The sequence below is a fragment of the Numenius arquata genome, chromosome 3, assembly GCF_964106895.1.
Source record: "Numenius arquata chromosome 3, bNumArq3.hap1.1, whole genome shotgun sequence".
NCBI lineage: Eukaryota > Metazoa > Chordata > Aves > Charadriiformes > Scolopacidae > Numenius > Numenius arquata.
In genome coordinates, this window is record NC_133578.1 from 77,170,166 (window position 1) to 77,196,653 (window position 26,488).

The 26,488-nt window shown below is 57.8% G+C and overlaps 1 protein-coding gene across 1 annotated transcript; it reads left to right on the forward strand.

The window, feature by feature from the left end:
* Nucleotides 1-2,659: 2,659 nt before the first annotated feature.
* Nucleotides 2,660-26,238, forward strand: NRBP2 (nuclear receptor binding protein 2). Its single transcript, XM_074146091.1, has 18 exons — nucleotides 2,660-2,780; nucleotides 13,012-13,134; nucleotides 13,454-13,555; nucleotides 13,765-13,854; nucleotides 14,723-14,763; nucleotides 14,844-14,938; nucleotides 15,134-15,157; nucleotides 15,433-15,516; nucleotides 16,068-16,123; nucleotides 17,095-17,190; nucleotides 17,923-18,055; nucleotides 18,231-18,333; nucleotides 18,469-18,519; nucleotides 18,676-18,811; nucleotides 21,639-21,692; nucleotides 22,147-22,210; nucleotides 23,155-23,210; nucleotides 25,033-26,238. Exons 1-18 carry the CDS (start codon nucleotides 2,664-2,666, stop codon nucleotides 25,099-25,101), a joined length of 1,494 nt encoding a protein of 497 aa, XP_074002192.1. The 5' UTR covers nucleotides 2,660-2,663; the 3' UTR covers nucleotides 25,102-26,238.
* The last annotated feature ends 250 nt before the right edge of the window (nucleotides 26,239-26,488 follow it).

Sequence of the window (26,488 nt, forward strand, 5' to 3'; positions counted from 1 at the left end):
TGCCATTTCTACACCCCAAAGGACCGTTCAGGTTTGTGTACGAGCTGCCTCAGCACAGAGTGTGGCCAGTCCAAGGACACGGCAACGTTCCGCCAGGACACGTCCAGCACAGGTGAAACAAAACCAGCGGAGTTCCACGAAGAACACGTGGAGACCCAAAGCGTTTTCTCCCCGGGGGGCTCGGAGCAGCAGAGGGGGTGAGGGCAGGTCCCTGGGGTCCGCTCTCGGGCCGTGTGTCCCCACGTCCCACTTGCACCTCGCTAATAGCGGATCCCGGGAGAGAGAGCTCAGGAGCCAGAGCAGGGACCCAGCAACGTTTCATCAGCTGCAGCCTCTCAGCTTCTGGCAGCCGGCAGCTCCGAGCCCTCCCGAGCCAGAGGCTGCATCTGCCTCTTTGTGCTTAATAGCCCTCAATCAATTTTTCTCCCACAAATTTGCCTAATGGCTTTTAGAACCTTTTTCTGCTTTGGCCGCTGTAAACACCCCGTGGCAATGAATTCCACCACGTGTCACCCACCAACATGTTACCCCAGGAAGCACTCAGTAAAAAATTACTCCCCTTCACGTGTTTTTACAGCTCTTGCCTGGCCGTTTCACCGGGCACCCATCCCAACCACCGCTCCGTGTGAAACGGTGAATAACCATGGTGAGTAACCCTTCGTGCCGGTGGTGGGGCTCGTGATCTGTGTCCCCGGCTCCGCTGTCGATCTTCAGGCCGAGCAGTTGATTTCATGTGAAGGCTTTGGTGTCACCAGCAAACTCCTCCAGCTCGTCGTTCCTCCCTTTTCTGGGCTGTTTGTGAGCGTGTGGAGAAGCCCCGAGCCTGCCCAGGGCGCGTTCTCTGGCCATCTCCCATCTGCCATCCTCCAAACCTCTGGGGCAAGTATCTCAGCCTGGCAACTGGCCACCTTTCCTATTACTGATTCCTCACGTGATCTGTTCTTTTGTCACCTCGTTTTGAGGCGATTCCTGGGACTCTCCTCCTGTAAAGAAAGGCTTCCTACAGTGTACATGCCACAGCAGAGAATGAACTTGGCTTTTTTACCATCGTCCTAGCTCTCCAGTGACCCCATTTAGACCCTCACCATCCTCGGGCTCTACGTATCTTCTGCTCAGGTTCTTGCCTTCAGTCGTTTTGAGTGCAGCTTTTAACCTTTTGGCCAGTTATTTCTCGAAATCCCTTTGGGTGTACGTTGGGCCCATCTCCCTCCTTTGGCCAGAGGTTTTGCTCGCAGAGGTCTGTGAAATCCGGCAGATCCCCCCCAGCAGAGGCTCTCCCCCACCGGGCACGGCCCAACTGCCAGAGCTGCAACGGGGACCCAGCGTCCACAGAGGACGGGAGGTTGTCACGGGGCTGCCACAGGGCTTGCGGGGACACTGGCAGGTAGGAAAGGCACCGGGGGTGTGGTGTCTGTCCCATGTTTGGTTCCAACCTTTCTATTCCTTGGACTTGTTCCCAGCTGAACTTTTGCCTTCCACTCTGATAAGAACCCGTGGTTTCCTTTCCTACAAGCGCTGTCTGGTAGGCACAGGACAAGGTCACCGAGGGAGCAGTGGTGTGACTGGTGTGCATGTCACGTCCTTCTGATGTTGGGTTTATTCTGTGTTTCAAGGAATGGGACTTTGTGCATGACACCAGGTTTGAACCACCGGTGCCTTCTTGTCCAATAATCACTGTCACCATGGTCCCCCTCGGTTAACCACACCAGCGACGGGGAGGGACGGTCTGGAGGGAGAGAATGTGGCACAGGAAGGACATGGACCAGTTGGAGGAAGTCCAGAGGAGGCCACGGAGATGCTGGGAGGGCTGGAGCCCCTCTGCTGGGAGGACAGGCTGAGAGAGTTGGGGGGGTTCAGCCTGGAGAAGAGAAGGTTCCGGGGAGACCTTGAAGCCCCTTCCAGTCCCTCAAGGGGCTCCAGGAAAGCTGGGGAGGGACCTCTCGATCGGGGAGGGGAGCCATAGGACGAGGGGGGATGGTTTTAAGGTGAAAAAGGGGAGATTTAGGTGAGATCTGGGGAAGAACTTCTTTGCTGTGAGGGTGGTGAGAGCCTGGCCCAGGTTGCCCAGAGAAGCTGTGGCTGCCCCATCCCTGGAGGGGTTCAAGGCCAGGTTGGAGGGGGCTTGGAGCAACCTGCTCTGGTGGGAGGTGTCCCTGCCCAGGGTGGGGGGGTTATAACCCGATGGCCTTTGAAGGTCCCTTCCCACCCAAACTGTTCCATGGTTCCGTGAGCCTGATGTCTCCAAGCCGCGAGCAGGCCCCGGTGCTCACAGGGGAGCGGGCGGAACAAATAAGGAACGTGCTGAAAGAAACCGGAGACGGCCCGAAGGAGAAGAAAAACATCAACCGCGCCAGGAACTTTCCCGAGGAAGGGGGACACCCGGGAGCGCCCCCGCTGCCGGCCCGGCCCGGCGGGACGGCGGGGACGGGGGGGGGTCACCGCCGGGAGGGGACGGGGAGGGCGGCGGGGGCACGGAGGGTCCAAGGGGCGGTCGGGGCCGGGAACCGGGGGCTCGGGCTGGGGGCGACCGGGGGTGGGCGTGGCGTGGCGGGGCGGGGCGGGCCGTGCGCGGCAGCACGTCCGGAGCGGGGCGGGCAGAGCCCGGGCCGGCCCCGCGCGGCGCTGTCAGGCGGCGGAGCGGTTGGGCTCCCCTGGGCTCGGTGATGGCGGTGCCGGAGCCGGACGCGCGTCTGGCGCAGGAGAAGGAGGAGGAGAGCGAGGAGGAGAGCGAGATCCTGGAGGAGAGCCCCTGCGGGCGCTGGCAGAAGCGCCGCGAGCAGGTGGGCACCGGGCGGTGCGGGGCACCCAGCGCGGCCCCCGGTGCGCGGGGCGGGGGCGATGGCGGCGGGCGGAGGCCGATGCGGAGGGGTGCCCTGGTGCGGGAGCCGTGCCGTGCCCTGCCCCGGTGCGGGAGCTGCACTCGCCGTGCCCCGGTGCGGGCTGTCTCGGTGCGGGGAGCCCCGGTGCGGGCTGTCTCGGTAAGGGAGCCGGGCTCGCCGTGCCCCGGTGCGGGCTGTCTCGGTAGGGGAGCCGGGCTCGCCGTGCCCCGGTGCGGGCTGTCTCGGTAGGGGAAGCCCCGGTGCGGGGAGCCGTGCTGTGCTCCGGTGCGAGCTCTCCCGGCGTGGGCTCCCCCTGTGCGGGGAGCGGGGCTCGCCGTGGCCCGGTGCGGGGAGCTGCGCTTTGCTCCGGTGCGGGGTGCCTCGGTGCGGGAGTCGGGCTCGCCGCGACCCGGTGCGGGAAGCGAGGTTTGCTGTGCCCCGGTACGGGCTGCGGGGAGGGGGGAGAGCGGGGCAGCCCCGGGACGCAGCAGAGGGCACCGATGCCCGAGCTCGGTGCTGGAGGCCTTTGCTGGGCTCGACTTCGGGCTGTGCCCGGTGGCACGGTGCGGGCGGGAGGCCGGTAGCCACGAGCCGGTGGCCGGCAGCTCCTGCGGGAATGAGAACTCGCCGGTAAATGGCGGGGCTGGCCCCTGCACCGCTCCAGGGCTGGAGAACCCGGTTCCTCCTCTCCAGGGAAGGGGTTTGGACCATCTCGGCTTATCTTCCCTCCTGCAGCCTGTCCAGCAGGGTTCTGCACAGCTTCGTCACCCCCCTGCCCTCTCTCTCCCGGAGGTTTCCGTGCCGTGTCCATCCTGGCAGCGGACCCCGAGTCTCCCGGCCTCTCTCAGGGTGCCCAGGAACGGGGACCAGCGTCGGTGGGTGACTCCTGACCCCAGGCAGGGGTGGGACAGCACTGAGAGGGGATCACGGGCACCCTCAGCTTCTGAAGGATAAAAGGACCCATCCGAGGCCAATCCTGTTCTTTATCTTCCCACCGTCGCCTGTTAACGACCTGCCTGTGGTCCCTCCGGCTCTGGCCCGCTGCAGGCTGCCCGTTTTAGGCTGTCCCTTGTTTTCCCAGCCTGAGCTCTGCTGAGATCTTGATGAGCTGCTAATGTCGGTGCCATCAGCACCTGCCCTTCTTCTGTCCCTCTGTGCTTTCAGGTGCTTCCACGCTTCCACACCCCCGTGTCACCCTTCGGTCTCCCTTCCTGCTACCGTACCACCTCTGCCGCGCATCTTCTCTAGGTCAGGGCCTCTCACTGGGGCGTACGTGTGGTGTGGATGGTGCCTGAGCCCTGTCCCACCGTGTCCGTGCCGTGCGGTCAGTGCTGGGACCTGACACCCCGTTCATCAAAATCCCGAGGCTCCTTCCCCTGCTCGTCCTTGGTGCTTCTGGAGTCACAGGTCCCACCCGTGAGGCACATCCGAGGTGTCGGGGACAGCCGTAGCTGTCTCCTGTTGTTTTGTTTATCTTTTTTGGGTTGGGCTCTGCTGGCTCCATCGTTGTCCGTCCCTCTGTCCGCTGTGCCCTGTGTCTGACCAGGCTCCGGCTGCCAGTGCAGGCGATGCGGTGTGTCCCCTGTGTCCTCCGTGCCACCGGTGAGGCGTGGGGTGACAGTACCGGCGCAGCAGACAGACAGACAGACCCCTGCCTCTCCCATGGTCTCTCTGCCAGGGTGGCTCTGGCGCAGCTCAAGAGGTGAGGAAAGCTGTGCAGAAACTCGATTTTTAGCTGAGAATACCCTGATGCTGCTGTAGATAGACCTGGAGACTCACAGCGACCTCCAGCGCGTGCTGGAAACAGGGTGAAAACATTTGGTGTCGGTCCTGGATGAGATCCCGAAATTTAATTGTGTCTGACCTGTAGTTGCATTATGTTTTCTCACACGGCTCCTGGGTGATGTGTGTTAGTCTGTGACACACCAAAACAGCCTGACACCCCTGCTTCTCCTTGGCAAAGAGACGGCTTGGAGGTCATTTCCACTTTGAACGATCCCGGTCTGTTTTGCCCTCATGGTGACATGGAATCACAGAATGGTTTGGGTGGGAAGGAACCTTTAAAGCTCCTCCAGTGCCACCCACCAGAGCAGGTTGCTCCAAGCCCCCTCCAACCTGGCCTTGAACCCCTCCAGGGATGGGGCAGCCACAGCTTCTCTGGGCAACCTGGGCCAGGCTCTCACCACCCTCACAGCAAAGAAGTTCTTCCCCAGATCTCATCTCAATTTCCCCTCTTTCAGTGTCAAACCCTTCCCCCTCCTCCTATGGCTCCCCTCCCCGATCAAGAGTCCCTCCCCAGCTTTCCTGGAGCCCCTTGAGGGACTGGAAGGCCCTGTACCTTTGGTTTCACACATGGCTGCTGTAGCCGTACCGCAGCTCACACCCCCCTGTGCGTCGTTACAGCGCGTTTCAGGTACAGACCCAGCAGCTACATCGTGCCGTGATGTTAGTGCTGCGCTGGGTCTGTCCGTCCCTACCGCGGGAGAAAACATTTCCCTGCACAGCTTCCTTTGCCCGTTCACGACACGCGTGCTCACGATGGATGTGAAGTCACAGATTTCCACAGGCAGTTCGGGAAATAAAAGCACTTGCGGCGTCTCCGCAAGGTATGTGGAGAAACGGTCACGTGAACCCTCCGGTGGCTTCACGTTGGGTGCCAGCACAGCCCGCATCCTGCCTCCTTCCCTGCTCTGGGAGCCAAAGCGCAGCAGAGGAATGCTCTGCTGCTCCAGACTTTTCCATTTAGGAAGATACGGGGTTTTCTTCAGCCTTGGTTTGATGACTTCATATGCTTTTTTCCATCCACCCTGTGGAGTAGAAGTAGCAAGGGAGAAGAAACTTGAATTACTGCTGATGTTAAAAGTTTTGCCACTTTCCGTGTCTGAATACGGTTTCCTGAATGAACCCAGCACCTTGTTACTGAGGTCGAACTGGATTTATCTGGGATGCTCGGCTTCTGCAGAGCCTTTATCCATTTGGAAAGGGGACTGTTGTGGCCGGGAGGAATTTGTTGGCTCTGCTGTTGGCAAGCACTGGTATCACTCCATTAATAGATAGTAATAGGTAATAATAGATAATAGGTAATAATAGATAATAGGTAATAATAGATAATAGGTAATAATAGATAAGAGTAGATAATAATTAATAGATAATAATACACACAGACGGCTGCCAGTGGCTAGAGCAGGGCTGGTTACTTTTCGCTTGGAATAGTCCACTGCTCCCCTTCTTGGTCACCTTGTTTAGTAAAAGGGTTAATGACTGAATGTGTAGTGATACAGAGGCCTTGAACCCTGAGCTTTACCTTCTAAAGCCAGCAGGATGAAAGAAAGGAGAAAGAGAAACAATAGTAGAAAGAAAGAGAAGAAACACCGAAGCAGAATTCACAGAAAAATAAAGTGATATTAGAACAATCTGCAAGAGGGGAAGATTTTGAAGCGTTGCTTCAGGTTTCCACAGATCAGAAAGCGAAAACAAAATACAGAAGAATAATCTAAGCATTTGAGTACACTGAGGTGCGTGGGTGTTCCCTTTTTTGGGGTATTAATTATGTTTGCAGTTCGCAGTGAGGATAACCAGTTCTGTGGTAGATTATTTGGAAAGGATCCAACTATTTAATATTTGCCACCAGAGTTATTTTTAAAAGCTGCTTTGTTGCCAGCCCTCCCAGGAGACCAGGACTCGAAGTGTGTTTTGTTGGGGAGTGCTTTTCCAGAGCAGAGGGGATCAGCTGAAGGATTTAGCTCTCTCTTTTCATGCCACCCATTTTTTATTTTTTTTTCTACCCCTTACTGGTTTTACGGCTTTTGTTTGCTGTTATTTAACTTTCCAGGACGAGTTTACTGGTGAACCTGCTGACCTCAGCTGATGGGGCAGGTTAAGGTGGTGCGGCTTTGCTCTGTGCTCCGCACAGGACGGGGGGCACCCCAGCCCCAGCTGGTTTTAATTGAGGGTATTTGTGAGAGCAAGACGAAACTGTTTGAAGGAAGGTGGCGTAACTCACCGTGGATAAACTCTGGTGGGAGCAGACAGCCGGGTCCTCTTCTCGGCGTGTGTTCTGCGGGTCTGGCCAGAACCAAGACTCTGCACGCTGGATTTGGCCGCCGCCTCCTCGTTACCCTTCTCCTTCCCGTGGGCGATGGGGCTGTCCTGCCTCTCCCCCAGGTCTGCTTTCCCTGTGCTGCTTTCTCCGTTCCAAGGAGCCTGTAATCCCTCATGCTCTCACCCGGTGACAACAATCCCCTGCCTTGTTCTCGCTGCTGGGGGGGAGGTGACGTCAGCCCCGCCACAAAGGTTAGTGCAGAAACTTGCCCTTTTTCCTGCGGTAACTCGCTCTCTTGCTCCCGCTCGGGTTCCCCATCAGGATGCCTCTCTCCTGGGGCGCTCCCGTGGCGATACCTGCTGCTCCGGCGTCTCCACCATGTCCCAAAGGCAGCCCCAGCCCCCCCAAACCAGACACCAAAGACACATATTACAATTACCGGTGTTCTCCGTGTTTTGTTCCCTTTCCTGTTTTTAACCAAGCTTTTTGTGCCCTTTCATTGGTTTTCCCAGCAGGTATTTTTGTTGACGGTGGCTAGACGTTCCCCATGGAGTCGTGCAGGCCTGTCCACCTTTGTGTCCCCTTTCTCCTTTTTCTCTGGTGTAACCAGAGAACGTGCGCGGTCCCGGAGGCTTTTATGTTTCACTGCTGGGACAAGGGAGGTTACAAAATGGATGAGAAGATGATCGAATGCTCCTTGGTTGGCTCTTCTGTTGGATAAATTAGCATCCGGCACTGAACACGTGCAAGGCAGGGTTTAGCATTCCCCTGGGGCCATCAGACACTGCTCAGCAAGGTGGCTTTGGTGACTTTTGGTCAGCGTTGGCTGTTCAGTGCGGACTCGCTCTGTGCCAAGGCTGCAGGAGGGCTCCAGGAAAGCTGGGGAGGGACTCTGGATCAGGCAGTGGAGCCATAGGACGAGGGGGAAGGGTTTGACACTGAAAGAGGGGAGATTGAGACGAGATGTGGGGAGGAACTTCTTTGCTGTGAGGGTGGTGAGAGCCTGGCCCAGGTTGCCCAGAGAAGCTGTGGCTGCCCCATCCCTGGAGGGGTTCAAGGCCAGGTTGGAGGGGGCTTGGAGCAACCTGCTCTGGTGGGAGGTGTCCCTGCCCAGGGCAGGGGGGAGACTGGATGGCCTTTAGGGTCCTTTCCCACCCAAACCATCCTATGATTTCCTGAAATAACAACGCTTGTGTTGCCTTCAGCCTGCAGGATCTCTCCTGGGTCTTATCTGGGCAGTGGAAAAATACTCTTCTGTCCCTCTTTCTCAGCAGTGGAAGGAGAACAGGGATCACAGTGTTTGCTCTGGCAGCTGCTGGGCAAGAGGGAAGGGCAGCCACGGGTATGGAGAGAAAGGAAAGATTCCAGCCCTCCCTCCCTCCCGTGGGCAGAGGGGACAGACTGGCCGGTGGCTGCATCTCTGAGGAGGTCTGTGCCAGGTCCTGCTCCCTCTCCACAGGTATCCAACAACAACCCCCTGGCCATTGCTGACAGGCAGGGGGTGTCCTGGGGATGGATGGGGGGGAGCTCATAGAAGAGGGATGGATGCAGTGGGTGCCCCTCGTGCCCTGGGCTGGGAGAGCTCTGCACGTCCCACTGTGGTGGCCGTGAGCATTCCCCTCCCCGGGTCTCCCCTGCCAGCAGCGCCGCTGGACACCTGGGAATTTCTCCTGCATGATTTTTCCTGGCACTTCTCTCTGCCCATAGCTCAGCTCCTTCTCTCCTCGGAGGCTCACCGCTCCTCCGGCACAGTCTGGACGAGTGCCATTTCCCTCTGCCATGGTGGCACCAATGTTAAACCACAGCAGAGCTCGCCCTGGGCCCTGCCGCTGCCTCCCGGCTCCGTAAAGCCTCAGGCCACCATCCCTGCTCGGCCGCGTCCCTCTGGCTGGTAGCGTGTGAGCCCTGAATCCGCCCCGCTCTGAATTAGCACCGAGAATGTGTTTTTTGTGAGAGGTAGGGATCAAATGCTTCGCTGGAATCAAAATATTTTCCATCTCATGTGTTGCCTTCACCTGCTGATTGTGTAAGAGGATCACACAGGGGGAGAACAGGTTTATCTGGCACCACAGATGCCTCGTCCGGCTCCTGCCGGGACACGGTGGGCTTGGTCCTGCTGAGCCACGGGACACGGTGGGCTTGGCCGGTTGTTTTTGCCCTGGGCTGGAGGTAGCAGTCCGGGTGGATGTCACCCAGCTAGGTCTTTTGTCACAGCCTTTGGCGTCCCTGCTGCGGTGTGAAACCGAGCCAGCGGCACAGCCGGGCTCGGGATCCGTAATTGCTGGGGGCTGCTGCTGTCCCCAGCCTCCTCCCTGGGGACAAAGGGCTGTTGGTGGCAGGTCTGGTGCTTGAAACGGGTCCCCGGAGGCCGAGGGCTGGGAGAGCTGAGCAGCAGGATGCTTCGGCTCCGCATCCGGAGACTCACAGCGGGACTGTGGATGAGTCCCCTGGGTGCCCGATGCCAGCGTCCCACCGCTCCTGCAGGACCTGCTGCGGCGTCTGCTCCTCAGACAGGCTCTGTTGCCACTGCTTTTTGCTGTCCCTGTCCCTGGGTGAGCTGGAGGAAGCAGCAGGGGCGTCAGAGCAGGGCCTCAGCCCTCTTAGCTCATTCGGGTTTTTTTCCTTTTACATATTTTTAAAAAATCATTTCCACGTTGCAACAGTCCCCCCTGCCCTGCCTGGGGCCACGGTGTGGGGTGGTAGCAGAGGAGAGCAGGGTCTGTCAGGGCCAGGGACCGCGTGGTTTGGAGACGGGGTCAGTGGGCTGGAGAGGGGGTCCCTGCAGAGACACAGTCCTCTGTCCCTGCTGCTGGCACACACCGCTCTGAGAGGACAATCCCTGCTGCCAAAGCGGTGTCCCCCCGCCTCAGCACCTCCATGCTGTCACCTGGAGAGAAGTCCCTCGAGAAGCCCAGACACAGCCTTCACTCTCGCCCAGGCTTGTGAGATCCTGAGCGGAGGGATGGGCTGGGATTTACTCCCAGGCACGTTGTGTTCCCTGCTCAGCCTGGTGGCCCCGGCAAACCCCACCAGTTCCCAGAACCAAAAGGGATAACGTCACGAGGAGCCAGGTAAACTCTGCGGGCAGCGAGCATCACCATCCTCATGTCCTGATGGCTCCCCTCTCGTTGCCGGCAGCCAGGGCTTTCTGCTCCATGGCAGAGGCGCACGGGGCTGTCACCTGTGGCATCAGCCATGTCTGCTGTCACCGTACGATGTGGCACGGCTGGTCTCGGTGAGCCCAGGTCCCTGTAACCCGTGTAACTCCTCCTCCTTCTTGCTTGGCTCTCCCTTTGGGGGTCACTTTGGTGATTTGCCCCATGTCCTCCAGACAGTGACGTTTCTTACCTCCTGTCCCCAGGTAAGAAGGAGGGGCCTTTCTGTGAGGGTGGTGAGAGCCTGGCCCAGGTTGCCCAGAGAAGCTGTGGCTGCCCCATCCCTGGAGGGGTTCAAGGTCAGGGATTTCTCTGCTGAGGGAGGGGGCCAAAGAATCATAGAATTGTCCGTGTTGGAAGGGACCTTTCAGCTCCTGGAGTCCCATCACGGACCCAGCACTGACCAACCCACCACTGACCCATGTCCCTCAGCACCACCTCTGCCCGGCTTTTCAATCCCTCCAGGGATGGCGACTCCACCACTGCCCTGGGCAGCCTCTGCCAAGGCTTCACAGCCCTTTCAGTGTAAAAATTTTTCTTAATATCTAGTCTAAACCTCCCCTGGCGCAACTTGAGGCCGTTTTCTCCTCTTCTGTCGCTCGTCCTGTCACAAACCAGCACGTGCTCATCCTGAGGACACGAGTGCGGGTGTCTGGGGACAGGCAGAGGACTGGCAGGGTGGCCTCTCCTCCAGGCACGATGGCCATGCCTTTTCCCCAGTCTCCTAGAGCGACTGAGAGGGGTAACAACGCACATTGTCTTTATTTTCTTCTCCAAATCGGGTCTAAATGCCATTGCTTTCCAACCCCCTCCTTCCCTCTCTAACAGCAGCTCTCCTGAGGCCCCAGAACCATATCCCTGAGCCGCCTTCTGTGGGCTGTTTCAGTCCTTGTTGACGTGAAAAGCTCAAAAGGGAGCGGTTTATTGTAAGATGCAATCTGATCTTTTGTAAACCTTCGCCTACTGGTCCCCAGTGATCTCTCCAGGCTGGACTCGGCCCCTGCCAAGGGCTTTCTGGAAGAGCCTGAGCAGGGGGTTTGCCCAGTCCAGCCCTGGAATTCTGCCTGTTCCCTGTGGTGGCCACCGTTAGCAGCACGGGGAGCTGCCGGGAACCCCTGGAAGATGTGGCGTGAGAGAATCAAGGGGCCGGTTCCTTTTGTCCCCAGTCACCTCTAGGACTATAATGCATCTTTTATTTATTTATGCGGTCTCTGCGCACGAGGCAGCTGTTCGGTATCAGTTTTATTGTCATTCACCACGAGACTGAGCATGTTCGCATCTACAGGGTGCCTGCCTGATGCTCCTCATCGCGTACCAGAGCCTCCCAGACACCAACAGGTCCACTGTCTGGTACCACCTCGGACTCTGAGAGTGGGATGTTCCAGGCCAGGAGGCTGCAGCAGAGGGATGACCCCGGATTTGGCTGTGGGTCCTGCTGTAGGTTCACAGTCTGCATGCAGGAACGGTGTGACCCCACGGGGAGGTGGCACCTGAGGTTTTCAGCCCTGGCTGTGCCTTTGAGCCGGGCACCAGTAACCTCCCTGCAGAGCTCTGCTGCTCCTCCATGTCCTTGTGGCAATCAAAAGGCTGTCCAGGTCCATGTTCTCCATTTGATGCCTTGTTCTCAGCCTTGTGGCCACTCACTGGTTTTGGGACAGGATTTTTCTCAAGACCATGAGCTAATTTTCAGTGGCTTTTTTGGGGAGAGGGGGAAGATCAGCTTCATAGAGTGCTCCATGACAGCAGACCCTTGTGGTGCCCAGGCACTTGCCCCCGGCCACTCTCCCTCCCAGCACAGCCTCCCCTGCTACCCATCTCAGCCTGGGGCTGGCTACCAGAGCTCCTGCTGAGGCTGCCCACTCCCCTGGCCAGGCAGACCCTCCTGTCCTGGCCCACCCTTGCTTTCCACCCATAGCACCTCCAGGAGGACCATGGCTCGGGGTTCACGGGGGCTGGTGGGACGGTCCTGCTGTGGGGGACCCGGGCAAGGGCAGCGGCTCCCCCGGTAGAGCCCTTGCTGGGCACTCCTGGGCTGGATGTTTGTACTGGGAGCACTGGGAAGCTGCTGGGACTCACTGGGAAGGCCATGGTCAGCGAGACGGGCTGGCCGTGCTGGGCTTTGTGAGGAGCACATGGAGCCTGTGAGCGCAGGAAGGAGTAACAGAGGTGCTTTGTGTGCCCGCAGCAGGAACTGGGCCACCAGCTGCCCGTCCCTCCCCGCTAACAAGCCGGGGGTGCTGCGCGCCTGCGCCCATGGCTGCCCCGAGCCCAGCCCCGCCGGTGGGATGCCACGTTCCGGCCCCGGGAGGCAGAACAATCCCCTTTTCATCTGCCGCGTGGCGGATGGGAGCTGCTGCCAGGGCTGGCGGGGACAGCCCTGTCCCCATCCCGGTCCCGCTGGAGGAGGGCAGGGACGGGACGGGGACTCGTGCAGTGATGCTGTTGCGAGGGCAGTGGATGCCCAGACCCATGGGATGTGGCTCCGTGACCTCTGGGGAGGAAAACTCATCAGAGAGACCCCAGGGCATGGGAGGTTGTCCCCAGTCTCCTCGGGATGTGAAAAGAGGTGATGTTATGGCTTTGGTTTGGCTGGACCTTCTACTTCGCCCCGTCCAATGTGTGACCGTCAGCCGTGGGTGTGGGTTGCTGGGAGGTGGGGTCCATGTGGGGGTCAGGAGTGGGGCTGGGGTGGTGACTGTCACCACCAGCCTCTGGCTGGGCTGGAAAAGTCGAGGGGGGCTGGCATGGGAACGGCTCTGAGCCGCTGGCTCTCTCCTGTGCCCTCACCTCCTGGAGAAATGGGGCTGCGATTCCCGAGCAGGCAGGTCCTGAGGGCAGGACAGGCAGCAGGACAGGGGTTTGCTCTACTCACCGTGTCCTGGCCGGGGTCTTCTGTGGGCTGGAGACCATCCCTGCAGCACGTTTGTCCCCGCAGGGCCGGGAGCCATGGGCAGGGATGTGTCCGTGCTGTCTCACACCTTCCTGTGCCTTGCAGGTGAATCAGGGGAACATGCCGGGCATCCAGAGCACTTTCCTCGCCATGGACACGGAGGAGGGTGTGGAGGTGGTGTGGAACGAGCTGCTCTTCACCGACAAGAAGGCCTTCAAAGCACACGAGGTGAGTTGTCCCTCCCTGGTGGGACTGTGCGCACCTTCCCTGAGACCACCCATCGCACCTTCCTGGCCAGTAGCGCCGGTCCCTGCTGCTCATGGGTGCACCTCGGTCACCAGTTAGTCACAGCCCACTCCTGCCTGCCTGGCTTTCCCTTGGCTTCTCTCTCAAAGACAGCTCCGTGTGTCGTCTGTACCCCAAAACCAGCTTTCCCCATGATCAGGGGCTCAGCCTGCTCCCCCAGCCCCAGGTTCCCTTGCCTCCCTTGAGGTGTCCTGCCATGTCCCAGGACCTGCCACCTCACCCGTCCTCTCTCTGCCCACAGGAGAAGATCAAGACCATGTTTGAGCAGCTGGTGCTCGTGGATCACCCCAACATTGTCAAGCTTCACAAGTACTGGCTGGATGTGAAGGACTTGAAGGCGCGGGTAGGGAGGACTCTGGGAGATCCCCAGGCTGGGGGGGGATGGCAGGGGACCCCAGTTCTGCTCCTCACGCGGCTCCCCGGGACTCCCCCTCCTTCCCCGGGACACTGTGGCCAGCAGCCTGCTCTCAGCTGTGTGTGGGACCAGCGCTGGCGGCGAGCTGCTGGCCAGGGCAGGGAGGCTGGGAAGGTGACACCTCTCTTCCCTCCCAGGTCATCTTCATCACAGAGTACGTGTCCTCGGGGAGCCTGAAACAGTTCCTGAAGAAAACCAAGAAAAACCACAAGGCCATGAATGCCAGGGTAGGTTCCCTGGGAGCAGCGGTGGGTGTCCCAAGTGGGTAGCCCTGTGCCCGCTGGCACAGGATGGGTTTCTGCTCCCTTAGAAGGCACAGCAAGCACCTATGGTTGCTCCCTGAGCTGCCCAGGGACCCTCCGGTTTAGGGAGATGGCATCTTGGTGAGGGCCAGAGCAGCAGAACTTCCCCAGGATATCCCAGACACCGACCCTGCTGTCGGGATCTGACCCCGGGGCTGGGACCTGGTGGAAGCTGCTACTGCGAGGTTCAGTGGCACGATGCCGACGGTTCCCGGGGCTGCATCCCGCTTCGGGAGGCCCGTGTCTCCACCGCCCTCAACCAGGGATGGTAGCCTTGTGGCTAGCTCACTACTTGGGCTGAAGGGACCAGTCTCACCTGCAAACCCGCTCAGTGTGGGTCTGACTCATGGTTTTGCAGGCAGGTCTCAGCTGGGTGACCCTTTCTGGGGGTCTTGTGCTTGACCCTGCAAGCCCTGCCATGAGGTTTGAGCTCTGTATCACACCAGGGCTGTTGGGCACTACTGGGGTTGGGGTGTGCAGAGGAAGCCGTGTGTGTGGCCCCTGCGGCCATAGCCAGCCTTGGCCCCACTGTGATGAGCCTGTCCATGCTCCCACCGGGGTTTTGGGGCTCAGGAGAGCTCTGCCGGCCAGTGAGGACGAGTTCTCGGGTTCGATGGCGTTTTCTTTGAGCAGGGGTCAGAAGGGGCACTGTTGTGGCTGGGACAGCAGTCTCGGCAGGGCTAGTGGAGGGCTGATGTCCCCAGTCACCGGGCAATAGGTGGGGGTGACCTGATCCATCTGCTGGCCTCTGAGGGGCGCCTCGTCTGACGGAGAGCTCTGGTCTCTGCTCTAGGCCTGGAAGCGCTGGTGCACTCAGATCCTCTCTGCTCTCAGGTAAGTTTGCCGTCGCTTGCGCCGTCAGCCATCCCGCTTCTCCCTGGTGAGGTGCTGAGGGCAGCTTTGTGCTTCCCCAGCTTCCTGCACTCCTGTGAGCCTCCCATCATCCACGGCAACCTCACTAGTGACACCATCTTCATCCAGCACAACGGCCTCATAAAGATTGGTTCGGGTAAGAAGCTGCCGGCCAAGGGACGTGGTGGGGTTTTGAGGGGTGGTGGGCCAAGAGGGTTCTGGCTGGGCAGAAGAGGCTTCAGAGTCCTCAGGGGGTCACCCCTGCAAGGCTTGGAGTGACCTTCCCTTCTGTTTGTGTCCTTTGTTCCGTGCCTTCTTACTCGCCCGCTTCCGGATCGGCGCTGACGGCCAGTCTGGCACAGAGTGTTTGCCAACGGTGAGTGTCCCTCTGCCGCCTCTCCCAGCACATCATCCCAGTCCCCTCCCCGGGTCCCCCTTCGTCCCCTGTGGGCCCTGGGAACCTTTCACCAGTGAGGGCAGAGGGGACCTCTGTCCCTTGGGGCGTCGCTGCTCCTATCGTGGGAGCAGAGGGGTCTTCTGCGGGGGCAAGTGGGACCCCAGCTGCCTCGGGGCACCCCTCTGTGCTCCAGCCCCGGGGAAAGAGCTCTCAGAAGAGCCCTGACACAGAACGTTTCTCCTTCCCCGGCGCAGCCCTCCCGGACGACCTGCGGAGCCCCATCAGGATCGAGAGGGAAGAGCTTCGTAACCTGCATTTCTTCCCCCCGGAGTATGGCCGTGAGTCCGGGGTCTGGGTGCTGGGGGGAAGGATGTGGAGGGAGGGGTCCTGTGCGAGGCGTGGGCGCAGGGTGTTTGTGGCAATAGGGAATTATCCAGTGCATTCATGAGAAAAGCTGTTGGCCGTGAGTCACGGGAGATCTCATGGTAATGAATGGCTGGGTGGTAGCACCGGAGCAGCTGTGCCCACGCGGGAACGGGCTGCGCGTGAGCAGTTATGGGTTGGGAACAAGATCCCAGCGTGACCATGGGTAGCTCTGAAAAGGTCAGCTTCTGGCTCAGGAACACTCCGAAGCATGTAAAATGTTACAACAATTAGGGAAAAAGGAGTAAAGAATCTTTGTGCCGTGTGAAAACTCATGATGTGATCCCCATCTTGAATATTTTGGTACAAATTTGAGGAGAATAAAACGGGAAAGGTTTTATTGAGGGCAGGGGTGTGCGGGCAGAGGCAGCCGTAGGGACGAGGCAGGGTGCAGGGGGCTGTTCCCGGAGTGAGCCAGTGGTGGCTCGTTCCTCTGTCCTGATGTGGCTCTGGCTTGGTTCTGCAGAAAAGGCTGACGGGACTGCTGTGGACATCTTCTCCTTTGGGATGTGCGCACTGGAGGTAGGGAGCAGGACGGCTGGGAACCTGCAGCGGCCCTGGGTTACGGGGCAGGATTGCTCTTGCTGAGCCCGATGGGGATGGCGGTGGCCTGGAGAGCTTCCCGAAGAGTCTCCTTGCCCTTTTCCAAGCCTTGCTGCAAGCTGGGGATCCCTCACAGTGATAGAACCGTAGAGTCATAGAATTGTCGAGGTTGGAAGGGACCTTTCAACTCCTGGAGTCCCACCATGGACCCAGCACTGACCAACCCACCACTGACCCGTGTCCCTCAGCACCACGTCCGCCCGGCTTTTCAATCCCTCCAGGGATGGCGACTCCACCACTGCCCTGGGCAGCCTCTGCCAAGGCTTCACAGCCCTTTCCAGGAAGGAATTTTCCCCAATATCCATCCTAAACCTTCCCTGGCCCAACTGGAGGCCATTTCCTCTTGTCCCATGGCCTGTTCCTTGGGAGAAGAGACTGACCCCCCTGGCTACACTCTCCTTTCAGGGAGTTGTAGAGAGTAATGGAGACATCACTGCTGGGTTCAGCAGAACATTTTCTGCTGCCATGGCCCACCCTGCCCTGGGTGCAGTAATGGGCTTAGCTCACCTCTTCTCTGCTCGTCTGGTGCCTCCTCTTCCTCCTCGGGCTGTGACAGCCCTGGGAAGGGAGGGAATGGAGGGTAGGGACAGACCCTGCTGCTCCGAGCACAACTTTCCCGGGCAGACTGTGGGGCTGTGGGGGCTGTTTGCCTTGTCCCCCCGCCTGTGGGTGCCCAGGGAGAAGCCTGGACCTCTGTGGTAGCCAAGAAATGGACCCCGAGGGCAGGGACACAGTGGCCAGGGGGCACTGGGGAGCCTGGGAGATCCGGTGTGTCCTGGTGAGGAGCTCAACGGGTGCCACCCTGCCAGGGGGTGTCCCTTTGGGAAGCCCCCGAGGACTGACGCGGGGCTTGGCCGCCTGCAGACACGACTGCGCTCCTTCTTCCCCAGATGGCCGTGCTGGAGATCCAGACCAACGGGGACACGCGGGTCTCGGAGGAGGCCATCATGCGGGCACGGCATTCCCTGGACGATCCCAACATGCGGGTGAGTGCAGCCGGACGAGCCTTGGGGACGGAGCCACTGGGCTGTAGCCTGACCCACAGCTGGGTCAGGAATCCCTCCTGGGGTGTAAATCTGCCCACGAGTGTCCTTCCTGTCTGCTGATACCTGGAAGGTCAGAGCCAGCCTGGCATTCCTGCATGCTCCAGGTTACCCTGGTCCTGGGAAGGGGGAATGGAGACAACAACCTGCTGGAAACTTAAGGGCAGCAAAATCTGCTGGGCTGAAGGACATAGAATCATAGAAGTGTCTGGGTTGGAAGGGACCTTCTTTGTGTCTGTTGTGAGCAGCCCCAGCCAGACACCCGTACCGAAACTGCAGGGAGCAGTTCAAGAGGACAGGCCCCAGCCTGGAGCATTCTGAAGAGGCAGAGGATCTCCCTTTTCTGCCATCAATGAGCAGAAATGGGCAGATGTATCCCCCTGACCCTGCCGCTGTCAGGAATCCCTCCCACTGGCTCAGGCTCCGGTCTCCCACCATCTCTCCTGGTGGGATGCTGCTCCCAGAGCTGCTCCTGGCAGGATAAACCCCTGCCTTGCTCCTGGCAGGATAAACCCCTGCCTTTCTCCTCACAGCCCTTCGCTGGGGTTCCATTGCCCCTCCTCCCCAGGTGGGAGCAGGCAGGGAGCAGAGGTGCCATGGCCAGGCAGTTGGTGGGTGTCCAGCAGGGGAATGTCCTGCTTTGCCTCCAGTTTATGCCCTTTCATTCACCTTCAGGAATTCATTCTCTCGTGCTTGACCCTCAACCCGGACAAGCGACCAACGGCCAATAGCCTGCTCTTCCACCGGGTGCTCTTTGAGGTCCATTCCCTCAAGCTGCTGGCCGCGCACTGCTTCATCAACAACCAGTGTGAGTAACCCTGAGACCTCCCTGCCCCGCTTGAGCTTGTGTCGCTGCCCCAGCAGAGCCGTGCTCCTGGAGGAGCCGGGGGAGGAAGGCAGCGGCTCGGAGACCTTCCCTGGGGTCTGCAGAGTCCGTGTTCCAGGACCTCCCAGCTGACAGCCCCTTCCTGCCCTTGCCCTAGATCTGATGCCAGAGAATGTGGTGGAGGAGAAGATAAAGGAACTGGACCTGAACATGGTGATGGCAGAGATCCGGAGAGAGGGTCGGCCTGGAGCGCAGTGGAGGTATGGAGATTTCATAGCCATGAGCCCAGGACTTGCATCCAGGCTGGTGGTCCTGGTCCCATGGCACAGTAGTCCTTCATGCTGCTCTTCTGTCCTGCCTTTCCTCATAATCTTCCTGTCCTGTTTCCCTCCCAGGTACTCAGAGGTCTCGTTCCTTGAACTCGACAAATTCTTGGAAGACGTCAGGTGGGTTGGGGGCAGTGCTGGCTGGGCTGTGATGTGTCCACCCAGCTCTGGTCCTCAGTGTCTTTGCCCTCAGCTCCTGGTCCTCCAAGCTGAGCTGTGCCAGGGCTGCAAGAGGACAGGGCTCAGCTGATTGTCCTCCCTCTGTGTCTGCACCAGGAATGGGATTTATCCCCTGATGAACTTCGCTGTTTCCAGACCCCACGCCCTTCCACGTGCCCTCTCCCAGCCCCAGGAGGACCCTCAGAAAGCCAAGACTCCCACCCCAGAGCCCTTTGATGTGGAGACCAGGAAGGTGAGGCCAGATCCAGGCGGGGACAGATTCCCCACTGGGAGTAGGTGGACGATCCCCATTCCTGACACCTCTCCCTGTAGCCATGCACTGAGCTGCAGCCCAGGGGAGAGCTATCCTCCTTGTGTTGGCTGCCCCAGGACTGCGGTGGTCCATTTGGCCGGAGCCAGCGAGGTCCATTTCCCTCTGTACTGGGCACTGGGGAAGGCCCCACCTCAAGTGCTGGGTCCAGTTTTGGGACCCTCACGAGAGGGAAGACATTGAGGGGCTGGAACTTGTCCAGAGAAGGGCAACGGAGCTTGGGGGGACAATTCTATGATTTCACCTGAAGCCTTCTGGAGCAGCCTCGTTGCCTCTGATTCTCTGGCTCTGCCTTCCCTCCTCCCACATCTGCAGGCAGCTCTGTGGCACAGCCCGTTCTCTGCCTCGCTGCTGGGTGTAGGTTTGGAATCCCATCGGGGTTTGATGGTGATACTGCAGTGGCACGCTGCGATGGCAGCTGAGCTCTGCCTGGCACTGGCCATCCTCGGGAGCAGTCAGAGTATCTCATGGGGCTGCCTGCACCTCTCTGTCTTAAAAACCCATTTCATAGCGGGTATTTCCCTGTGATGATACATCTAATTGTTCATCACTAGTCACCTACAGCACCGTCTTTGTGTTACCGTGGATGTATGAATGCAATTTCATACTTGCATTGAATTAACGTTAAAAATACCATGTAGGGCTAAACCTAATTCTTATTCCTGCAAGACGCCGTGAAATGCCTCCCTCCCAGAAGCACATCCCCAGTGGTGTCTGCAGTCGGCTTTCAGTGCACTCAACTTATGCTTTATTCATACTGCTCAGTGCTTATTTTTAGTGAGAGTGCTGCACTGATCAATGTAAATGTAAATGTAAACCTACACAGTTATGTCTTCCCCCCGCCCCAGCATTTGTTCTGTGCTGCTTTTCCTCCTAGTGCCCCCAGGTAAGTTCTGCAAGCACGTTGTCTGTCTGACCAACACGCCCAAACAACTAGTTTTTACCACCCAGTTTGACAAAGGACTGGTGATCTCAGAGGCAGTGAGTTTCTACAGATTTGGTGAAAACAGCATTTTGTGCAGCTGGACAAACCTGCGACTCCCAAACGAGCGAAGCTGCACTGCAGAGTCTCTGTCTGTTCTGGGAGGCACCAGGTAGAGATGCTGGATGGATCCAAGGAAACTTTTTTTCACGCTGAGGATGGTTAAACAGTAGACCAGGGGCTAAGGGAGGTATGGGTCCTCCTTGGAGGTTTTCAAAACCCAGTCAGGCAGAGCTTTTAATGGCCTGAATTCACTGTTTGTCTTGTTTTGACTGGGAGCTTGGACTAGAGACCTCCTGGTGTCCCTTCCCACGTAAATCATTCTTTGATCATCGGCATTAGGCAGAGAGGGGTGTGGAGCGGGTGGCAGGGATGCACTCAAATGTCATCAGTCTCATCTCTGATGATGTCTGCAAGATGCTGTGCAGTTTGGGGTAATTCAGCCTAATAAAGGAGCACGTGGCCAGTGTGTAAGGGAAGAGCACCCACCTTGGGCTACCTGCAACTGCACCCTGGGCTGCCATCCCCAGCAGCGTGGCCAGCAGGGTGAGGGGGGGGGATTCTGCCCCTCTGCTCCGTTCTGGGGAGACACCCCCCCAGTGCTGCCTCCAGCTCTGGGGCCACCAACAGCAGAAGGACATGGACCTGTCGGAGTGGGGCCAGAGGAGGCCACGGAGATGCTGGGAGGGCTGGAGCCCCTCTGCTGGGAGGACAGGCTGAGAGAGTTGGGGGGGTTCAGCCTGGAGAAGAGAAGGCTCCGGGAGGAGACCTTGGAGCCCCTTCCAGTCCCTCAAGGGGCTCTAGGAAAGCTGGGGAGGGACTCTGGATGAGGGAGGGGAGCCACAGGACGAGGGGGAAGGGTTTGACACTGAAAGAGGGGAGATTTAGGTGAGATCTGGGGAAGAACTTCTTTGGTGTGAGGGTGGTGAGAGCCTGGCCCAGGTTGCCCAGAGAAGCTGTGGCTGCCCCATCCCTGGAGGGCTTCAAGGCCAGGTTGGAGGGGACTTGGAGCAACCTGCTCTGGTGGGAGGTGTCCCTGCCCAGGGCAGGGGGTGGCACTAGATGGTGTTTAAGGTCCCTTCCCACCCAAACCATTCTGTGATTCTATGATACAGTCACACTGGTCAGCTTTTCTTGGAGATGTGGATGGCCCGTAGATGACAAGGGTTAGAGGACAGCCAGTTTCCTGACTGAGAGCACTGAATGCCCAGGGATGTTTGTCCAAGGGAGGAGCTGTAGCAGAGAGGTGCTGGGTCAGAGGAAGGAACAAGCGTGTAACTCATCCCCTCTGAGCATAAGGAGTATAAACGAACCCCTGTTAAACTCTGCATGGAACAGGGATGGTGATTCCTCGCTGGGTTTCCTGCCTTTTGGAACTGCATGCTCTCTCTGGCTGTCCTTTGCCCAGACAACACGACTTCTGTTGTGAACTTGTGAATTCTATTGGGAATTTTCATGGGAACTTGAAGAATTCACCCTGGTTGTGAAGTTTCCCCAGAAGTGCACCTTCTGCAGGGCTCCCTCAGCCACCTCTCCATCGGCTGAGGATGGCCACGGAGCGTAGCTGGATATGGGACTAAATTAACCCTCAGCTGCTCCACCTGGACAATTCCTAGAAATGTGGGAAGAAGCAGAAGGTCAGGCTGGCAGTTGGAATTAAGGGGCCTAAGTAGGAATTTGAGTCACGCTTGGAGAGCAGCAGTAAAGCAGGCCTGAGGGAGCCAGAGGGACCGTGTCCAAGCTGATGCCGATTTTGGCCTCTTGCAGGTGGTGCAAATGCAGTGTAACATGGAGCTGAATGAAGACAAGACCCAGTGGCACGTAAGTATCCAGCTCCTATTCCACATGAGGCACTGGGGCAGGACCCTGTACCCGTCCCTGGCATCTGGCTGGGACTCAGTTTGGTCTCAGCTACGTAGCAGGCTGCAGCATCCAGAGCACTTACTCTTGTCCCTTTGTAATAAAAGAAGCCTGCAGAAGAACAAAGCCACCAGCCCCCTCTGGCTGCAGGACAGGAAGGCCGTGACATCTTTGTCTGGGCATCTTTTAGCTCTGCTTCTCTGTAGTTTAACAGTTGTGGGTTAGCTGGAGCTGCTGAGAGAACATTCCTCCAAGACACCCAAACCACCCTGCCAGAGACATCCAGAGTCTGGGCAGTTACAGCGTCCTTCCCGCTCACCGCTGCCGGCGGTTCCCAGTGCCGATGGAAGAGTCGGCACCTTTCCCTCTTGCGGAGAAACCAGGGTTTGTAAAGAGCACTCTCTTCTCTCTGCAGCTCACTCTCCTGCTGATCCTGGAGGACAAGCTGCATCGACAGCTGAGCTACGACTTGCTGCCCAGTAGGTTCATTTGCAAGTAGATTTTCGTGTGTGAATGCAGAAGTGTTGCCTGGTGGCCCTGGTCAAGGTTAGGCCCAGATTGTGTTAGACACAGATTGTATTTACAGCCAGATTTTCTTTCCTTCTCGTACTGGGAGAGCAGGGTAAACCCAAATATCTGTGTGGTACTGGTTCTTGTCCACTCAGACCCTGAGCTTACAGCTACTGGCACGTGGTAGCACTCTCAAGTGTCCAGCGAGTGGCCATCAAGAATCTGCATTTCACGCTGGGACATGTGGCCTGCAGTTCTTGGGGTAACACTAGAGAATCCTCCCCTTGTTCCTAGTCCCAGTGCAGTCTCCACAACAACTTTCCAAGGAGAAGGTGGACTCTCCTCCGAGGGAGCCCTGTGGCTCCAGGGAAGGTGCTTCTCCTGGGAGTAGGTCCAGCACCGCAGGCTCCTTCCTAAAACATGCAGGAGCCTTCTGGAGGCCCCACAGCTGGAGTCCCTTGGCTGCCTTACACCCAGAACTAAAGCGTAAAGCTTTTGGAAATTAACGCTTGGGAGGTGCTGCTTCACCAGCCCCTTGTGTTCTTCTGCCTACAGGTCGTGTCCCACCTGCTTTTCACGCTTGTTTTTTCAAAACAAGCAAAAAAACTCTCTGAGGGACACATCACCCAGACTGTTGTTCTCGGTGCGATTTGGGGCTGGAGCTTGTTCCTGCCCAGAACCTTCTTCAGCTCCCACTCACTGCCCACCTCTGCCCTGTTTGCCCCAGCATTGCTTAGCAATTACTTAGTGATTACTTAGCAATTAATTAGCCCACCAAAAGTACACGGCAGGTGCCGCTGGAGCGTAGTGAAGCAGAATGCGGGCGTGCTGCGGCAGGGGACAGGGGCACCAGGGGAGGAGGAGCCGAGCGATGTATGAACTTCCATGTTCTCCCCATTCCTTGTCCCTGCAGCCGATAACTCCAAGGACTTGGCCACGGAGCTGGTGCATTACGGGTTCATCCACGAGGTAAGTCTCCTGTCTCCTCCTCAGCTGAGCTGAGCACGTATCGCGCTGCCAAGGGGGTCCCCAGCCCACGGTGACGCCACGGAGGAGCCTCAGAGGAGCAAGAGCTCCTCTGTTCCCCATTCAGCAGCTCACAGGGGCCAGCTGTGCTCGCTCCCCCGGCATGAGCGACAACACATCCTTTTTTTGGCATTTTGCTGGGTTTTCTTATTCCATACTTCACTGATGCCTCAGTCCAGGTTGCTGTTCTGAGGGGACAGTGTCGCTGTGGTGGCAGGGTTAGTGACAGCAACCTTCTGCATGGGAGAACCAGAGGAGTGTGAGGGAAGGAAGCTGAGGCCGCCTCCCGGAGGAATGGCCCCCATAACCTGGAGAGCGGCTCTTAACTCCCTTGGCAGATTTCTGCCTGCCAGGAGAGATATCCCACCCCAGCATCCAGCTTCCAGGCTCTCCCTTGGGAGTTTGCACAGTCCTGAGAGAGAATCCCGAGCAGCCTAGACGTCCAGGCCCCTCAGCAGCACGGCCTCAAGGAAAGGCAGCCTGGGGGGAATTAAAAATGTATTTTTATTTTTATTTTGTACAAGTTAGGAGTTCTGGGGCGGTAGGCAGAGTGTTGGAGAATTCCTCATTCTGGATGCTGACATTAGCCAAGGAGGGGCTCAGCCTCACTGAGTGAAAAGCTCATGTGAGTACACCTGGGGAAAAAAGTGCATTCTGACTTTCTTCCTTTCCCCCCGGAGCGCGGTGACTGCAGCTCGGCCCTGGCGCACTGGGTGCTTTCCCCTGCACTGGGAAATACACGGCGTTTGCAGCAACCTCCTACTGCGGAGTCTGCCTCACATGGCCCGTGTTCCACCGGCTGTAAATTACCTTTCTCTTTCTTTCTCCTAGGAAATAACTTCCTTGTCACACGCCTCCCCCTCTCTAACATCTCTTCTGCTCCACAGGTACCAGCTGCCTTTTCCCCAAGATGGTGGGGCTGGTTAATACCATGTTAAACTCTGAGCCTGTGTTTAGCTTGGGAGCGTGCTGCTTGTTTCTGGTCTGAAGGACCCGTGTATCCAAACGCTCGTCTCCTTTTCTGACTGTAGTGCTTGGCCTAACAAAAGACACCACCTACGCCACACAAATCCTGCCTTCAAAATGCCAAGTTTTTTCTTAAAAGTGGCAATCCAGCAGCAGTAGTGACAAGGGGGGGCTCTGACCAACATAAACCAGCTGATTCTGCATTTTTCATTGGAGTGGGAATTTTGAGTTTGTTTCTGGCAATTCCAAAACCCCTCTATGATGCAAGGTGTTTTGCATCCTTTAGATATCGCTGTGTATTTCAGTAATTTCTTTCTTAAAGAATAAATGATCCAATTATGTCAGAAACCACCTGCTCCTGAATGTGTCAGTAAAGAGATTTCTGTACAAAAAGTGACATTAGTTTTTATTTTTATTAGCAGTGAGGGTATTATAAAACAGATGGCCATAGAAAATAATTAACTGACCACCGGACCTAAAGTTAAGTTGAAATTAAACTAAGCAGCAGAAGAAGCTGGAGCTGTAGTTCCTTCCGACTGGAAGCTCCAAAGAACTTGATGCTCCTTTGCCTCTCCATTGCCCCTGACACAGAACGGCTCCAGTCTTGATTGGTCACTTGGCGTTATTCAGTAAATATGATAATTATTAGTAGCTCCAGAGGTGCTGGCGAGTTGTTCTCTTCCCATGTCCGAACTCAGGTGTGAAGTCGGTGGCTTGGGCTGGAATCGTGCAAGGAAGACGACGTCCAAGGTGGCCCAGCCAAATCCATCTGTTGATGTGTGTGTTTCTTTTATTTCAGGATGACTGTGAAAAGCTGGCTAACTTCCTGGAAAACGCCTTCCACAAGTACCGGTCTCCTCCCTTGTGAGTCACCTCGCTGTAGTCTGGGACGGAGCGGTCCCCTGTGCTGCGGGGGACGGGGAGCCTGGACCAGACTGGAAGAAAGCGGGGGGCTCCTGAGAGACCTTCCTCCATCAGGCCCGAGCCTTCGCCGTCCACGGGAGGCGTGTGCCCGAGCTGAGGTGGGAAAAGGCAACAGCGAGCGGAGGAGGAATCGGCAAACACAAGACATTACATATGCATCACGAGAAGCCGGGACCGTTCTGGTCCCCGCTCCCGAAGCAGCACCCCAAAGGGAGTTGTGAGGCGCGGGGGAGCACCCCCGGCAGCCCCTTCCCGATGGCATTTGTGAAGATGCAAAGCTGTTGCAAGAATCCCCCAAACTGACAGATTTCCCTCTGGGAGTGATAAGCTTTCTTCAGCGCGGGTCCCAAAGCTGTTTTTCCCTCTTTGCGGCTGGTGACACCTGCAGAGGAGAGGAGAGGAGTGGGCTGGGGGCCCTCCAGCAGTTTCCAATCTGCCACATCCCGTTCTTTACCCCCAGTTTCTCCTGTTTCATTAAGGTTTCCCCAGCGCAGATGAACCGCTGCGATGCCTTGTAATTAGAATTGCACATCTTGGTTAAAGCTGAAGAGAGGACTTTGTGAGCTGGACTTGAGAAGAAACCCCAGAAATCCAAACCCACCAGCTGGATCCAGACCTCACTGGTGCTGAACAGAACCCTCGCCATTCCCCACTTTGTCTTACAGCCTTCCAAAAATCTCACGGCATCTTAAGGGGGAAAACCCCTGGTGCCTTTTCCTTCCCTATTTCTCCTGTAGCGCTTGGGATTTCATTACCCTGGAGAACGGGGCCATCACTGTAGCTGCTGCGTGTGTCGGGCTCAGTGGGTGAAACGTGCAAATAGGAATTATTTGTGTCGCAAAAGCCGTGCTGTGCTGCTCCCCGCTGTTCACGCTGTGCCTGCGCCGCGCTGTGCTGCGTCGTGCTGTGCTGCGTCCTCGCCGTGGCTCTGCCTTACGCTGCCCATGCTTTGCCGTGCTGCTCCGGCCGTGCCGGGTTTCCCATGCTGCGCTGAGCTGCCCATCATGCCGTGTTTCCCGGCTGTGCTCTGCTCTGCCAACCTGACAGGTCAATAAAGCCGCTGAAAGCAGCTTGTCTCAGCAAACCGCTCGGTGATTTCATAGTTGCTCTTACGGTTAAATTCAGAAGATGTGAAATAGCTTCCCTGAGTTAAACAGATTTATCCGGGAAATCGGGTAGAGAGGGAATTCAGTGGAGAACAAGTCTTGTGAGGAGCAGCTGAGGGAGCTGGGGGGGTTCAGCCTGGAGAAAAGGGGGCTGAGGGGAGACCCCATCGCTCTCTACAGCTCCCTGAAAGGAGGGTGTAGCCAGGGGGGGTTGGTCTCTTCTCC

Coding starts and splice junctions, on each gene's coding strand:
- NRBP2 (XM_074146091.1), top strand. CDS start 2,664: ATGGCGGTGCCGGAGCCGGACGCGCGTCTGGCGCAGGAGAAGGAGGAG. Junction 13,556..13,764: donor TGAAGGACTTGAAGGCGCGG/GTAGGGAGGACT, acceptor CTTCCCTCCCAG/GTCATCTTCATCACAGAGTA. Junction 18,334..18,468: donor CGGCCTGGAGCGCAGTGGAG/GTATGGAGATTT, acceptor TTTCCCTCCCAG/GTACTCAGAGGTCTCGTTCC.